Genomic DNA, 15675 nt, shown 5'->3' on the forward strand with positions numbered 1-15675 from the left:
TCGCATTTGGAGCTTCGTCTCTGCGTGATGAAGGACGTCGGCCTGCCCCTGATCTCCCATGCTCGTCGACCAGGCTCGCAAGATTCCACGAACGCTCACAGGGCCCGTCTGCCGAGCAGGCAGGCGACGAGTCCTCGCTCTTTCCTCCCCTCCTCCTCTTCCGCTGCCCTTGGCCCCTCCTTTCACGCACACCTGCTGGCTGGTCCCGCTCGTGCTTCACCGCTTACGCCTGGAGCGCTCGCGCTGTGTCTGAACCCGACTCCTGAGCGTGTGTCCGGCGACCCTCTCCTTTCGCATCACCGACTGCGGTCGCAACCGTCAACCGCCGCCATGCCGTTCCTCAGCTTGCCCGGCGGAGTGCGCATGCACTACGAGATCCTCACTGACGCATCAGCGGCCGCGCCGTCTACCTCGCCCACTCCCTCCCTCCTCGACCCGTCCAAACCGACTCTCGTCTCCCTCGTCCCCTTCTGCGTGCCTCAAGCCAGCGACATACCCCAGCTGTGCCCGACCTCTCCCCTCCATGCAACACACAACATCATCGCCTTCTCGCCCCGCTCGCACGGCCGGACCGTTTCCGAGTCGAAACCCTCGCACGACCCATTCGTCTCAGCCGCCGACCTCGCATTCGCCTTCGAGGCGCTCCAGCTCCCTCCGAGTCAGCTTTACGCGCCAGGCTCGATCTGCGGACGTATCGGAGTCGCCTTTACTGTCCTCTTTCCCGATCTCGTCACCGCCCTAGCGCTGGTCGGCATCTCGGGGAGAGAGGCGAAGACTTCGACAGCAGGGTTCAAGACGCTCGACTCGGCCATGTTCAACCCGGAAGAGGCCGAGGATCTGCACGAGACGCTCGCCGAATTGTGTGAGTCGGCGAGACGGTTTCCCTCCTGCACGACTTCGCGCTGACCGGCTTGCGACGGTTCAGCTTACTCCTTGTGGGGCGACCATTTGACGACCGACGAGTTCGACGCGTTCATCAACCTCCTCCTGCGGGTTCGTCACATCCTCCCTTCACAGAGGCCGGCGCGATGCTGACCATCCTCATCCATCGCAGCGGCAAAACCCTCGCATGGCGATGCGAAGCTACGAGCTCTGCCGCATCTCGTACCTTGTGCGTTTCTGCGAGCTCCTCGCCTGCGAGTCGAGGCTGACCTTCCCATCGCGCAGAGCGTCAACCTCACGCCCGAAGCGCTCGCTGGGATCCGTCAACCCGTCCTGATCCTCCATGTGAGTCCAATCCCCTTCGAACAGGTGGAGCTATACTGACGACGCCGCTCGCAGGGCGAGAAGGACAAGTACAACGACGCGAGCGTGGTCGGCGACTGGCGACGGATGCTGACTGGCGCCAAGTCTGTTGAGGCGCATGTCATCCCTGGTGAGTCTGCCTCGCGTGCGAGCGTATCGCTTCTCACTGACGCTGTCATTCCGCAGACTCTCCGCACATGTGTTTTATCACCGCTCATGAGCCAGTAACCTACCACCTCTCCACCTTCCTCCGGCGCCACCTCCCTACCTCCCTGCCCACCTACACTCCTCCCGCCTTCTCCTCCGCCCTCGAAACCGTCTCGAAGCTCTTCAATTCTTCCAAAGCTCGCCTTCGGAACCCTCGAAACCCCGAGTCGTACTCGTCTCTCTCGGACGCGGAGAAGGTGGAAGTAGGAGTCGACCTGGAGCGGATGAGACGGTATGAGCGGGAGTGGGCGACGAAGCCGTTGCTTGAAGGAGCGGAAGGTGTCGAGCCGTGGGAGCTTGAGAAGGCGGAGCGGATCCCGAGACCGAAATGGCGGTGCGTTCGTTCTTCGTTTGTCATCCCGCTCGTTCGCTTACGTCTGTCTATCCGCTCAGCTGGTCTCGCCGCCACGACGCCTACGCCGACTCACCCCGCAACTCCCAAACTCGCTTCTCCGTCGCCTCCGAAGTCGTCGTCCAAGTCGCCTCCGTCCAATCCGCCGAAAAGGTCCCCGGCTCGAATCCGTACATCCGACCGATGTCTATCGCCGAAGTCAAGGTGTTGCCGCCTCTGCCGGTCGAGGCGGACGAGAGCGATTCGGACAGCAGCAGTGAAGACGACAGTGGGTGGTTGGGACGGAAGGACTCGGGCTTCGTTGATGCGTTCGAGGTGCTGCCCGATGAGGAGGAGAAGGCAAAGTCGTCCGCGCAGGACGCGGTCGACGACGTCGCCGACGGCTTGACTGCCGTGAGCTTGAGCTGAGCTCTAGCGGCCCCATCTGTACCTATCCCTCCTGCAGTCCTCAGTAGATTTGTTGCATTCGTACCTCGTCTTCACCCCTATGACTCGAGACCTCAGGGACGCTTGTGCGGTCAACCGCGAGCTTCTCGCTGCACTCGGCAAGCTGCCTCTCTTTGAAAACAAGCTATGGCGTATCGTGAAGAGGCCATCTTACAGAGCAAACCGCTCGACGACGACTACTTGACGCAGAAAAAGCTCAACCCCCATCGCGCCTTCTCGACCTCCTCAAGCAACTGGCGATCATCGTGCTCCATCCACCTATCCTCGTCTTTGATCTCGCTCTGCTTGATCGTCTTCCACAGCCGGTCGAACTTGGCCTTCTTGGCGGCGAGGCGCATCATTTCGAGCGGGTTCGAGTTGCCGGTGAAGACGATGAGGGCGGTGAGCGGAGGGAGGGCAGCGTGCAGCGCTTGCAGGCGCTTGTTGAGTGCGGCGTATGCGGTGTCGATGTCGGTAGGGGAGGCAGAGGTGCGGGACGTGCTGTCGCCGTTGGAAGCGTCGCCTTCGCCTGCGTTCTGGCCGCGCTGGGTCCACGGCTGAGTCCCTGTATATTCGCGAGCGACGTCAGTACCGCACGCAACCAGAGGTGTGACAGAGCAGCCGCACAGCCGAGAGTGTGGGAGAGATCCATGAAGCGGCCGATCGTCAAGTCGTGCTGCTCGACCGAGTCGAGGAGTCCTTGCAGGACCTGCGTCGCAAGAGCAGTTAGCCTAGGGCGGAGAGGGGCGAGAAAGGGACAAGGAGCGCACCTCGTCGTCGTTCTTGCACGCGACGGCAGTCGTCGCCTTCGCACCGATCCACTGATTGGGCGTTCCGTGGTCGACGACCGCCGATGTCTTCGCGTCCTGCCCACGCCCGATCCGCTCAAAGATCGTCTCCTGGTCGAGCGTCATCTCGCCGAAACCGGGACCTGCGCCGACGGAAAAGGTGAGCGGAAACCTTCAAGCGAGCGCGAAAAGCTGTACACACCCTTTTCCATCTTCAGCTTCAGCAGCTCGATCGCCGTTCGCGCATCCTCCTGCGAGTCGTGTCCAAGGACAGGCTGACCATCCGCGCCGTTCCCCTGCACCTGGATCTCCTTCTTGAGCCACTTCTGCGCGAGCCATTTGAGGGACGCCTTGAAGGGCGGTCCGCGGGGATGTTGGTAGAGAACCGAGGTGTCGATGACTTTTGAGTGGATGAGCTGGAGCGCAAGGAGGATTAGAAACGGAATGAATGAATGAGACGGCGAAGCAGAGCGTACCTTGAGCACCTTGAGATCGCACTCGAGCGAATGCCCAACGAGAATCGTGTTGTAATCCATAAGCTGTGTCAAGTCCCGCTGCACGTCGACGAGGCGGGTCGTCACGCCCTCGAGTTTCTCGGCCGTCATGCCGGAGAAGCTGTAGAGGAAGAGGCGAAGGGGGAACGTTAGCGTGATTCTATTGAGCGCTCTGGTAGAGCGCAGACAAGGCAACTGACCGAGTCAAGTAGTCGCGAATGGGCTTGTCCGGCTTAACGAGCTTGTCGTAAACCGACTTGCCGTCCATGTCGACAACCGAGAGGCGCGTGAGCTCCGAGCCGTCGTCCGTCAAGCACTGTGAAACATAAGCAGGTCAGCGCGTCAACTCGTGAGTTTGGGATGGGTGTGAGGCGCACCATCTCGCAATCCATGCCGAGCACCCGCTTCGGCCCCTCCCTTTCCGGCTGGTAAGGCGCCTCAACCCACCCATCTGCCTTCTGCCAGTCTTCAAAGCTGAAGGAGGGGTTCGGTTCGGTCGGCAAGGGCGAAGGAAGAGGAGAGGGAGTCGGGTAGGCCTGCTCGGCCATGTCGTAAGGCGAGAGGAGGTAGATTGAGGGGTCGGACGTCTTCTGCTGCTGTCCGCCTGGAAACGTAGACGAGGCGAAAGGTCAGCCATGGCAGAGAGACAGGGATCTGCTCTGTGACGACGACTCACGCTCTTTCCGCGCCTTCTGCCGCCGGTCCTTCTCTGCGCCCGTCATCGGGCAAGTCGTGAAATGCTGGTACGGGCTATGCATGCGGTTCTTCTCGCCAGGTGCCTTGGTCGGGCACGCATGCGAGAAGAGGTTCTGGAAGACGGGCAGTTTCGAGGCGAGGTCGGCTGAGGGTGCGAGAGGGAAGGGCAAGTTCGTCGAGAGCGGAGGCTGGGGAATGCCAAGGTCGGTGGTGAGGATGCCGGGCGCCATGACGCAGACTACTCGTCGCAAGTTGGACTTGTTCTGTGAGGAATAGCAAGTCAGCAGGTGGAGAACCTGAAAGTGGATGATCGGACTCGCCTTGACGAGGAGCCAGGACTGCGCCTTGTCGTTCGCCATCAGGTGCAGGACGAGGTCTCGAACGTCCTGTTCGCGAGTCTGTCAGTGTGGGCATGCCAAGGGGCGAAGAAGGGCAGTCCTCACCGTGACCTTGACCATCCGTCCGCCCTTGAAGCCCCGAGTGTCGAAAGCAAAGCTCGGCGGGTTCTCCTGCGTCACAACACTCGTCAGCATGCATAGAAGGCCACGATCTGCGAGTTCACGCGCCATTGCTCGCTGCTCCTCCTTCCGTCGCTTCTTGGCTTTCCCCTTCTCCAGCTTCGACAGTACCTTTGAGCCCTCCCCTGCAACGCCCTGAGCCGCCTCGCTTTCGCCGTCCGAGCCCGAGTGGGTGCCATCTGCGAGTTTCCGCTTGAGAGAGGGTGGGTGAGATGAGGAGGAGGCGACGACGGCGGGATGCTTGAGGACGGTCGACGCGAGCTTGACCTGGTGCTCGGCCATGGTCAACAGCAGCTTCAGCGCACCAGCCAGGGCGCACGGCAGCCTCGCAGCGGATGGTCACCGCGAGACCCTCTCCTCCTCGAGCTTGTCGAACGACCAACTCTCGCTCTCGCTGCTGGTGCTGTCTGGACTGCTCTGACTGGGCGAGACTCGTGGCAGGATGCCCTCGCGACCGCCGCCGTCCGCCTCGCAGGCCTCGCTCGCAAAGGCTCACGCAAAGAGTGCCCGCGAGTCCTCCCTGGCCGCGTCGCACGCCATCTCGCGCAGGAGGGCGACGGGCAGGTCGTTCATCGGCATCAGCAGGGGTGGAGATGGCGGTCCAGTGTGCGTACACCTCTCATTGTCGCTGTCGACGTCGAGTCGCGCTGATTTCGGCGAGTGGCTCCCCGCATGACTGCATCGGTTTCACAAACAGCCATGGCGCGATGTACGACGCAGAGGACGACCCAGATAGGTTGTACTACTCGCGCGGACTCGGCAGGCTCGACAGCGACGAGGACTCGGCGGACGAGGACAGCGACGTCCTCGGCGAGGGCGATCTCGGATGGGTGCTGAGCGAGGTGCGCACGCTTGAGCCTCATCCCAAGCCCGTTGATTGACCCTGAGGTGTCCACAGGACGAGCACGACGACGGCGAGGGCGACGACGACGAGCAGTCCGGCCGGGCAGGACCCTCCGAACTGTCGACCTACCGACGACCATCCGTCTCGTACAACCTGATGCCCGGTCAAGGCCACACCCTCTCGAGCGAGGAGACACCCTCCGAAGTCGAGGACGACTCGCCAGAGGTCAAAGCGCGCTTCGAATGGCAGCACATGCTCAATAACGTTCTCTCGGGCAATGTCCTCAAGAGTGAGAAGACACGGTTATCGACCGCCTCGCTGTCCGGCACCAAGTCGCTCAAGAACGGCTTCGTTGACGGCTTCTCTAGCGGGAGGAGGCAGCGCGCATATGCGATATGGCTGCTGTTGCGGGCAAAAGTGCGAGGGCGGACAGCGGATGAGGAGTCGCGCTTTCTCGAAGAGGCGCGGTCCAAGGTCGACGACGTGCTGGAGGAGGTCTCGAAGTTCCGGGTGACGGACCTCCAGCAGGAGGAAGGAGGAATCGAGATCGACTCGACCATTCGGCAACGAAACGCGGCGGATCAGGTCGGTAGTCTGCTTAAGCGGGTCGACTGGTGCGAGACGCTGTATCCCTCGAGGAAGGCGCTGTCGCTGGAGAAGGAGGGCTTCACGTCGGACGAGGTTGTCCAGCGCCTCGATGCGTTGCGGACATGGCAGCAGATCACTCGGCGATTGAAGGTGACGGTCGGGATCTTGCAGAAGTGGACTGGAGGTGACTGGGAGAAGCTCAGCCAGCTGGCGTTCTCTGGGGACGACGGCAAGACGCCGACTGGTCAGCCGGGACAGTCTGGCACGGTGACGCCAAACGGCGCAGGTCCGAACGGCCCTCCAGCGGCCGACCGCGGCTTCGTCGCCGTCATCGTGCGCGAGGACAGTCTCGCCAAGACGTTCGAGAAGCGCATCTTGACCGACCTCTTCTCGCTCGTCGATACCGCCAAGGCCGCCGTCATCGACCTCCAGCCCCTCTTCGCCGAGATGAACCTGCCCGGCTTCACCGACGACCTCTTCCGACTCGCCATCTTCCCCTCCCGTCTTGCACAAGAAGCGCTCCGAACCACCCTCGACTCCGTCTCCAACATCCACGACCCCTCCGTCATCCTCATCGACCAGCTCACGAACGACCTTCGCAAGGGTCTCGAGGTCGCGTGTCAGATCAAGCGACAATACACCGAGCTTGCGACGCCTGAACCCGTCACGGGCTGGGCTCTTCCCGAGCGAGTCGACGGGTACGAGGAGACGCTCCTTGCGACGCTTCGGTTCTTCTTCAAGCTCCTTCACTGGAAGCTGAAGAGCCCGAGCAAGGCGATCTACTTCAAAGAGACCGAGATCGTCGAGAACGAGTGGGGCTTTTTGTCGACCGTGACCGAGGAGATTGACGGCGGAGACTTGCTTGTGGGCGAGCACTTCAGGTGCGCCTTCGACGCGTTTCTTCGCGGATCTTTCGCTGACGACTTACCACTGCGCAGCACCCTCACCCATCGCCTTCTCGTCCGCGTCATGAGCTACTTCGAGACGCAGCTCCAGGTGCTCGAGACGCGCGACATGACGGCTCAGGAGACCTCGCGGTGGTTCAGCCAGACGCTCGACAACGTCCGCGCACGGCATCGCAAGCTTTTGCGATTCGGCAGGTGCGCTTGACAGCCTTGCCCCACTGTGCCCGGCTCACCAAGTTTACGGCTACAGGAGCATGCTCCTCCGGTTCGAGAACGCAGCCGAGTACTCGCTCGACGGGATCGACCTTGGCACCTTCATCGAGTCGCTGGTCGACTCCGATCACTTCCTCGTTTACACCGACGTCTACGAAGCCGAAGCAACATACATTGTCGCCGATCCTTCCCTGCACGAGCACCCCGAGCTCGTGCGACAAATTCTCGTCCGCTGCTTCTCGAACGAGACGCAGAACGACGCGCCCGAGCACCCCGAGCACCCGATGCACTACGTCCTCCTCCTCTCGCCTCGCGACCCGTTCGTCTGGACCGGCCGCGTCATGGATCTCAACTTGGGCGGCAAGGTCGATTACGATCTCCGAGAACGCCGCGTCCGACTGGTTTCGGATGGTCCCGCTGCCCGCCTCGCACGCTCGAAGCAGACCTTCCTCGACCTCTTCCCCGCCTTCAAGCGCAACACCGTCGTCGAGCACAAGGCGCATCTTGCGAGCGTCAATCGCGAGACGCGCAAGATTAGCCGAGCGATCTATCGACTCGCCGAGACCGTCTTGGGCGCATACGAGCGCGTCAAAGCCGTCTCGCAGCGACGACCGGGCCAGGCGCAGGAACTTCTCGGCTCGTACTTCACCTTCGCCGCCGACCTCGGCACGCGCAGTCTGCGGTACATTGAGCCCGCCCTGCGCAGCAGGTTCCTCCTCGTCCTCATGAAGTTCTCGATCAAGTGGGTTGCGTTCATCTGCGACGACTGCGTGCCGACCGACCCTCGAACGTTCAAGTGGGCCGTCGCTGCGCTCGAATTCGCCATGAGCATGACGAAGAACGACAACATCCTCCAGTTCAGCGAGGGCGAGTTCGCCTTGCTCCGCTCAAAGGTTGCGAGCTGCATGACGCTCCTCATCTCCCACTTCGACATCCTCGGCGCGAGGTCGAGCTACGAGGCGAAAAAGGAGCAGGAGCGCATCGACGCAGCGCGATTGGCGACGAAAGAGCAGCTGGCAGCGCGGCTTGCGGCGCTCAGGGCAACGCGGCAGCAGGGCGAGGACGAGGACAGCCAGTCGAGCGTCGGCTCGCTTGCGATGGCGTGGGAGCAGCGCATGGAGGCGTTGAAGGCGGTCGAGGACTCGCGGCGGGCAGTCGAGGCGGGCAACCGAGCGGTTGGACGCGTCCTCGACCACAACCTCGCCGAAGACCGCTCTCTCGCCTTCCTCGCCTCATCGTCTCTCTCGAACATCTCGCTCCGCTGGCAGCAAGGCAAGTTCATCGGCGGAGGCACGTTCGGCAACGTCTACCTCGCTGTCAACCTCGACTCGGGCGAGGAGCTCGCCGTCAAGGAGATCCGCTTCCAGGATTTGCAGTCGGCTCCTCACCTCGTCAAGACGATCCGCGACGAGATGAAGGTCATGGAGATGCTGCGACACGACAACATCGTCCAGTACTACGGCATCGAAGTCCACCGCGACAAGGTCTACATCTTCGAGGAGTACTGCCCCGGCGGCAGTCTCGCGAACCTCCTCGAGCACGGCCGCATCGAGGACGAGATCATCATCCAGATCTACGCCTTGCAGATGCTCTCCGGCCTCGTCTACCTGCACTCCCAAAACGTCGTGCATCGCGACATCAAGCCCGACAGTGCGTCTTCCTCTTCATCACCTTCTGACCTGGGCTCACTCCAACCTTCGCAGACATTCTCCTCGACGGGAACGGCACCATCAAGTTCGTCGACTTTGGCGCGGCCAAGGTCCTCGCGAAGAACCAGAAGACGCTCGCCTCTCGGTCCCGCATCGGCGCGCCCGTCGCTCTCGACCCCGCAGCGGCCCCGGCGGACGCCAACTCGCTCACAGGGACACCCATGTACCTGTCGCCCGAAACGGTCAAGGGCGAGCGGAGGGGAAAGAAGGGCGCGATGGACGTCTGGGCCGTCGGCTGCGTCATCCTCGAGTGCGCGACTGGCAGGCGCCCGTGGAGCAACCTCGACAACGAGTGGTACGTATTCCAGCTCGTTCCGCCGGCTGCCGTCCCGCTCACGCTCTTTGTCCGCAGGGCCATCATGTTCCACATTGGCATCGCTGTCCAGCACCCGCCTCTTCCCGAGCCGCATCAGTTGTCGGAGCTCGGCATCGACTTTATCCGCCAGTGCCTCACCATCGACCCGGACAAGCGTCCATCGGCGGAGGAGCTGATGGTCCACCCGTGGATCCAGGAGGCGACTGAGCAGATCCAGGCAGCCTACGAGGAGGAGTCGGGCCCGACGAGCAGCTTCCGCAGCAGCGGTAGCTCGGGCGCGTACTCGATCACGCCGTCGTCGTATGGGCCGGAAGGCGAGTCGGGACAGCCTGGAGCGCCGGGCGTGATCCTCGAGGAGCCGGAGGAGAATGACCGGGAGGAATACGATGAGGACCAGGGTTACGCCGGACCCGAGGAGGGAGGCTACGATGCGCAGGACGAGGAGGTTGAGGATGGCGAATACAGCGATGACGAGCGTGGACTCGCAGCCTTGCGGGAGGAGGACGAGGATGAGGACTGAACGCTATACACGGACGCTCTCTCACAATTGTACCTAGACGTTAGTTTGCACATGTTGTGACACACTCTCTGTTACTGCACATCCCATTTTCGCGCACTTCGCCACATTCCTAGGTCGAGGACACGAGCAAACTCCTCGCTCTCCGCTTCCGGCAGTGCTTCGAGGAGTGTCCAGGGCGCATATGAGTGCCCGTTGCTGCCAGCCTCACTACGACAGCAGCCCAACACAACATCCGCCTCACCGCTTCGAGTTCGCCCGCTTGACCGCCTTGTCGAACGCCGACTTCTTGCGCTTCCCGCCAGCACCTGACAACCCGCTCGTACCCGCACCGTCCTCGTCCCTCTGCCGCGCCGCCACCTTGGGCCGCTTGAAGCCCGACATCTGCTCATAAGCCGCCGCTTTGCGCTTCTCGCCGCCACGGTGGTCGCCCAAGAGATCGTCGAACTCGGCGCCGAATCCGCCGAGACGTCGCTTGCCGCCCTTTCCTGCGCCCAGTCCGCCAAACGCAACCTCCTCCTCCATCCTGCGCCGGTCGCGCTCGTCCTTCTTGCTCTTCCCGAGACGGCGGAAGTTGGACGTCTCGTAGTCGAGGATTTTGTCGAGACGTGCTTTGGCGCCTGACTTGAGCGATGGGTCGTACGAGACGGACAAGCCGGAGGTGGCTTCGGCGTAGGGAGTCGACGAGGTCATCGCGAGCGACATGTCGTTGATGAGGTGCGACGGCATTGTTGCCTCGCGCTTCTTTTTCTTGCCTGTAAGTGAACAAGACTGTGAGCAGACTCACACGGAGAGGGAGAGGTCACGAACGCACCCTTGGCAGGACCCTCGACATAAGGCATCGCAGCCAGTCGAGGCGGTCGGTACACGCCTGACCGCTCCTCTGCCTCCTCCTCCTCCTCTCCTTCCGACACCGTACGATCCAGCACAAGGTTCGACGGGTTCGGCCGGAACGCGAGCGGGTCTACAAGCAGAACTGTCAGTACAGCCTTTCAGAGTGAGAGGGAGCGAAACGCACCGTTCAGAACATCCTCCTCGTTTTGTGCGCCCTCCTCGTCAAACTGGTCCGCCTTGCGTACAAGCTTCTCGACCTGGTACTTCAGCCGCTGCTCAAGCGGTCCCATCTTCTCGAGGACAACGCGAAGCTTGACGAGCTGGGCGACAACGTCCGCCGGGCCTTCGGTCGAGGCGAGCGAGCGGCCCTGCAGCTTGACGGCAAAGAGGGCGAGGAGGTGCTGGATGTACGAGAGGAGAAGGTGGTTCTTGAGCGAGAGGAGCGAGATGCCAGAGGGGTAGGCGAGATCCGACGTCGAGGTGAGGCTGCGTGGAAAAGCTTCTGGTCAGCTGCAAGCCCTGTTGGACCCTTTCCTAGTCTACGCACCGCTGCTTCCAGCCGTCTGCCGAGTCCTTGACCGCCTGTACGCCCGACTTGATCTCTCCGAGAAGCGAGCGAACGGTGGCAAGCTCGTCGCTGACAACCGCGCCGTTCAGCGAGGCATGCGCAGGTTGATCTAGTCCAGTGCCACTGTCCATCGCAGACACGAGCAGAGCAGCAGAGCGATGTCGCGGTGGGTGTCGAGGTCGAGCTGTCCCGGCCAAAGCTTCCGAGGGTCGACCAACCGCTCCCCTCGCTTTCACTGCTGTTTGCTGGCGCTTTGACCAGCTTGAAGTCTCGAGAACCCCTTACTTGACCCAGGTGCGTACTTTGCACACGCGCGCGAGGTGTTGCGGTCGTGCCGCTCACCCTCATCTCCTTACCAGGACAACCCAAGTAACCCTCCTCATCCACACCTTCTGACGACCGCCGAGACTACCCAGCAGTGCGCTAGGTACTCTCATATCAGTCCGTCTCACCCGCTGACTCCCGCGTCGTGATGTACAGTGGTCAACTTGCTCGGCAAGACGCTCCAGGACAACAAGCTGGTCAAGGTGCGCCACGTTGCGAGGCGGCGTAACCGTGCCATGAGGAGCATCGCTGATACGTCCCGCTGCTCGCTACACAGATCGCCATCCGCGGGTTCTACGGCGTCGGACCCGTCATCGCGGAGCGCATCATGGCACGGCTGCAGTTCCACGATCAGCTGCTTGTCCGCGAGCTCAGCGAACGCCAACTCAACGCTCTCTCCGCCCTCCTCTCCGCCCCTTCCGCACACCCTCGCCCTTCAACTCCTCTCAGACCCTTCTCCGCCGTCTCTCCCCCTCCAGCCGACAAGCTCATCCCGCGAGACCCGCCGGCCGCAGAGAGGGACCCGCTCGTCAACTTGATGATCGAGGAAGACTTGCTGCGAAAGTACCGCGCCGACATCGCACACTTGTACAACATCGGCACCTGGAGGGGCCTGCGGCACGCGATGCGCTTGCCCGTGCGCGGACAGAAGAGCCACCCGAACGCCAAGACGGCGAAGAGGCTCAACAGGCTCGAGCGGAGGGCGTACAGCACGGTTGCGAATGCGAGTCAGGCGGGATCCGGGTGCGTCTCTCCTCCTTGATACGCGAATTTGCGCCAGCTCTCGCCTAGGCGCGTGATGTGGCACATCTCCTACAAGCCGCTGACTCGATTGTACTGCTCGCAGCTGTGTCTTGGAGTCATTGCGGACATTGCACGCGTCCACCGGCCGACCATCCCTCTCCTCGCTCTTCCGATGAGCGTCAGCCGCCTCACGCCCATTCAGTCTATTTCCCTTCGTACACTCGCAACGCAGCAGCATTTCACAAGCGATCCTGCTTCGCCCCGTCCTGGGCTGGCAGAATTGTACGAGTGAGCGTTGCGAGTAATGCTGATAGAAGGGCACAAGCGTGTACCGCTCAAGGACGCGATAGACGGTGACTGTGCGAACGAAGGACGCCGGTATGGAGGTCAGCGAGCTGCTCTCGTGGAAAGTGCTACTCGTCGTCCTCTCGCGCGCCCCCTCCTCCCAACGCTTCGCTCGCTTGTACGGCTCATCGCTTGAGAAGCTCGCAACGCATTGCTACACGATTCCACATCACTTCACGTCGATCTCGAGCTGCGCCAGTCTCCCACGACGCCCGCCTCGACCCACTCCAACTTCATCAGCTCCTCCCACTTCAACCCACTCTGCCACGATGTGCACCTCGAGCGCGACTCTCTTCTACGGCGTCTGCGTCAAAGCGATGTCTCTCCTTGTCGCTGCCCGCGCCTGGCCCGACATCGAACCTGTTTACCTCGCCGTCGACCTGATCCGAGCGAGGAGGAGGCGGGGAGACTTGCGAGTCGAGGTCTCGGCAGGAACCAAAACTGTCGCCGACTTGCCGGACGAAATATGGGAGGCGGTCAAGGTCGAACTGTCGAGCGACATCTTCGTTGAGGCGGCGGACAGCTTCGTTCGGAGCTATCACCGGGACCCGGACTGTGACTGTCGGAGCTGTCTCGCTGCCAGCTCAGGGGTACTTGATATCTGGTATCTCGCTGGCTGCGACGCCTGCATCGACGACTTCCTGCACTCTGGCGGGCTGCGTGATTGGTACGCGAAGGAGAAGGAGGTGCGTTCTCACGTGGGAAGCAGGTCTAGCCTCATTGCTGACGCGTTACGGGACCCAGCAGAGTATCGAAGTCGTATTGCGTCCATTCAGGCTCACCCTCGCAGCACCTGAACTCGTCAGTCGCAAGAAAGACTCCGGAGGTGCATGGTTTGATCTCGACGTTTCCTGCGCCATTGCGATCCCGCTCTCCTCGCATGCAGGAAGCGACTACCCCTCTACAGAGTGCGAAACGATCGACGACGGAGGAGGCGGCGGCGAATCTCACGCCATGATTGACTTCGACGAGCACATCTTCGAGCTTCCTCACGACGCACGCGCTCGCTTCCACCGCCTGTTCACCACATTCCCACAACTCGAGGCCGACTACTACCCGACTATGACCGTCTCGCGTCAGCCCCCGCCGCCGCCGACTCCGTCGGACAAGAACGTTAGGGCCGTCGATCCGTCGCGGCAGAAGAGGTTGGAGGGGAACAGGAAAGGGAGGGTTCCGAGGTGGCTATTGTGGACCCGTGCGTACGAGTGCGCATGAGTTACGGCAACGCTGTTTGGTACGATGGCGTGCCGTCTCGCTGAGATGTGAGCCATTGAAACGGTGCTTCCTGCGAGAACGACGAATGGTCGGATGCGTGGGCCGCACCGACCTCGCTTGTGTCAGCAAATAGCGCTCATACACAGGACGAGGCCCACGGGAGCCAGTAGCCGGCATCCTGCGCTCGTCGCCAATCTCCTTCCCCCAACCCTTCACTCGCTTTCGCCGGTCCCCGCTGAGCAGGGTCGTAAACGTTGCCATTGCTTTGAGTCGACTTCTGAGACCTGTCCAAGCTGCCACGAACCCTCGCGACGCCCGCCTCGACCCTGTCCATCCTCATCACCCTTCCGAGTTCAAGCGACTTTCGTACGATGTGCGGCTCGAGCGCGACGCTCTTCTACGGCGTCTGCATCAAGGTTCTCCCTCTCGTAGTCGCCGCTCGGGCCTGGCCGAAGATTGCGCCCGTCTGTCTCGCCATCGACTTGATCCGAGCGAGAGGAGAAGGAGGGGCGACTTGCGAGCGGTCGCCTCGCCGGGACGCAAGACGGTTGCTGATTTGCCGGACGAGATCTGGGAGACGGTCAAGGCCGAGCTGTCGAGCAATTTCTTCGTCGAAGAGGTGAACAGCTTCGTTCGAGGCTATCACGGCGAGGAGGAGGAATGCGATTGCAGCATCTGTCTCGCGCACGCCCAGAGATTGGATGACGTCTGGCACCTAGCTAGCTGTGAAGGATGCTACGATGCATTCATGGACGCGGGTGGCTTGCATGACTTGTACGAAGGGCAGGAGAACGTGCGTCGCTGGGGATGAGGAAGAGGCGAAGCAACGCTGATGCTTGACTGTGCACAGAGTATTCAAGCTGTGCTGCGACACTTCGGACTCGCCCTTGCAGCGCCTGAACTCCTTACTCATCGGAACGAGCCGGGTTCTGTTTATTTCGACTTCGAAGTCTCCTGCGCGGTAGCGATTCCATACGTGGCGGAGGAGAGCGCCGATTATCCCTCAGCATCTTCCGAGACGGCTCACAACGGTGGCGGCGAGGAGGCGCACAGCATGATCGACATCGACCCACGCGTCTTTCAGCTACCTCCGGACGCGCACGCTCGCTTCCGTCGCCTGTTTGCGACCTTCTCGCAACTCAAAGTCGACCACTACTCAACGACGACCATGACGGTCCGCCGTACTCAGCCATCTGCGGCTTCTCGATGGCCGAAGAAGCGCGAGTTGACGGGCGAAGAGCGGGAGAAGGAGGGGAGGATCCCGAGATGGCTGCTGTGGACGCGCCACTACGACTGCACGTAATGAAACGAGATTGTCGCTTGCAACGACTCCGCCGCGCTTGATGCGAGTTGAAGCGACCCGAGGAAGGACGAGAGCGACCAAGAGCGACAGGCTTTCTGCGACCCGGCCTTGCTTGCAGGAGGCTCTCGCACAAATTGTTACCCTTTCTTGCTTACCAGCTTCCGCCAACGTCGTCTCGGCGAGCGGTTTGTAATCGCTCATTAGCCCGAGTTTGTATTGCGAAAGCGAATAGACTTCGCGCCGTCTCGCGCTCTCGCTTCTTCTCCTTTACGCGAACCGGTGACGCTTCACGCCTCGACGTTTGCTCCTCCGCAAAGAGGCGCGGCATCCCCTGACACGCCGACTGCTTGCACGCCCGCCTCGGCGGGCGCTGCTCGTCGACTTATCCGAACGTTCGCAAGAACCAGCTTTGGCCTCCTTTGAGTTTGCGCGCCGCCTTACATCCCACCGGTTGTGCATAATTGCGAGTGCCAACATGCATCTGTCGCCTGGAGGGTCGTTCAGCCGGTCGAAGGAGCGGAGGG

At 61.8% G+C, this 15675-nt stretch overlaps 7 protein-coding genes across 7 annotated transcripts; 5 read left to right on the forward strand and 2 right to left on the reverse strand.

The window, feature by feature from the left end:
• Positions 1-330: 330 nt before the first annotated feature.
• Positions 331-2212, forward strand: RHTO_07370 (alpha/beta hydrolase fold-1 domain protein; the record flags this gene model as incomplete). The annotated part of the gene is made up of 7 exons (XM_016421028.1): positions 331-862; positions 926-993; positions 1055-1111; positions 1168-1227; positions 1282-1375; positions 1432-1786; positions 1846-2212. 7 exons carry the CDS (start codon positions 331-333, stop codon positions 2210-2212), a joined length of 1533 nt encoding a protein of 510 aa, XP_016274755.1.
• Positions 2213-2427: 215 nt separating this feature from the next.
• Positions 2428-5008, reverse strand: RHTO_07371 (RNA exonuclease 1; the record flags this gene model as incomplete). The annotated part of the gene is made up of 11 exons (XM_016421029.1): positions 2428-2795; positions 2858-2939; positions 3001-3161; positions 3221-3434; positions 3495-3633; positions 3713-3828; positions 3890-4116; positions 4189-4471; positions 4529-4594; positions 4652-4717; positions 4775-5008. 11 exons carry the CDS (start codon positions 5006-5008, stop codon positions 2428-2430), a joined length of 1956 nt encoding a protein of 651 aa, XP_016274756.1.
• Positions 5009-5168: 160 nt separating this feature from the next.
• On the forward strand, positions 5169-9821 carry RHTO_07372 (mitogen-activated protein kinase kinase kinase; the record flags this gene model as incomplete). Its single annotated transcript, XM_016421030.1, has 7 exons — positions 5169-5332; positions 5424-5568; positions 5625-7039; positions 7097-7258; positions 7314-8926; positions 8980-9280; positions 9338-9821. The coding sequence occupies 7 exons, from the start codon at positions 5169-5171 to the stop codon at positions 9819-9821; spliced, it is 4284 nt and encodes a 1427-aa protein (XP_016274757.1).
• Positions 9822-10058: 237 nt separating this feature from the next.
• Positions 10059-11351, reverse strand: RHTO_07373 (neuroguidin-like protein; the record flags this gene model as incomplete). The annotated part of the gene is made up of 4 exons (XM_016421031.1): positions 10059-10573; positions 10633-10782; positions 10837-11138; positions 11200-11351. 4 exons carry the CDS (start codon positions 11349-11351, stop codon positions 10059-10061), a joined length of 1119 nt encoding a protein of 372 aa, XP_016274758.1.
• Positions 11352-11637: 286 nt separating this feature from the next.
• Positions 11638-12464, forward strand: RHTO_07374 (30S ribosomal protein s13; the record flags this gene model as incomplete). The annotated part of the gene is made up of 4 exons (XM_016421032.1): position 11638; positions 11701-11747; positions 11822-12288; positions 12392-12464. Coding segments are annotated over 4 exons (588 nt in total).
• A 438-nt stretch (positions 12465-12902) lies between these two features.
• Positions 12903-13848, forward strand: RHTO_07375 (uncharacterized protein; the record flags this gene model as incomplete). The annotated part of the gene is made up of 2 exons (XM_016421033.1): positions 12903-13319; positions 13381-13848. 2 exons carry the CDS (start codon positions 12903-12905, stop codon positions 13846-13848), a joined length of 885 nt encoding a protein of 294 aa, XP_016274760.1.
• A 748-nt stretch (positions 13849-14596) lies between these two features.
• RHTO_07376 (uncharacterized protein) lies at positions 14597-15151 on the forward strand (the record flags this gene model as incomplete). Its single annotated transcript, XM_016421034.1, has 2 exons — positions 14597-14641; positions 14699-15151. The coding sequence occupies 2 exons, from the start codon at positions 14597-14599 to the stop codon at positions 15149-15151; spliced, it is 498 nt and encodes a 165-aa protein (XP_016274761.1).
• Between the last annotated feature and the right edge of the window lie 524 nt (positions 15152-15675).

Source organism: Rhodotorula toruloides, assembly GCF_000320785.1.
Source record: "Rhodotorula toruloides NP11 unplaced genomic scaffold Scaffold6, whole genome shotgun sequence".
Lineage (NCBI taxonomy): Eukaryota > Fungi > Basidiomycota > Microbotryomycetes > Sporidiobolales > Sporidiobolaceae > Rhodotorula > Rhodotorula toruloides.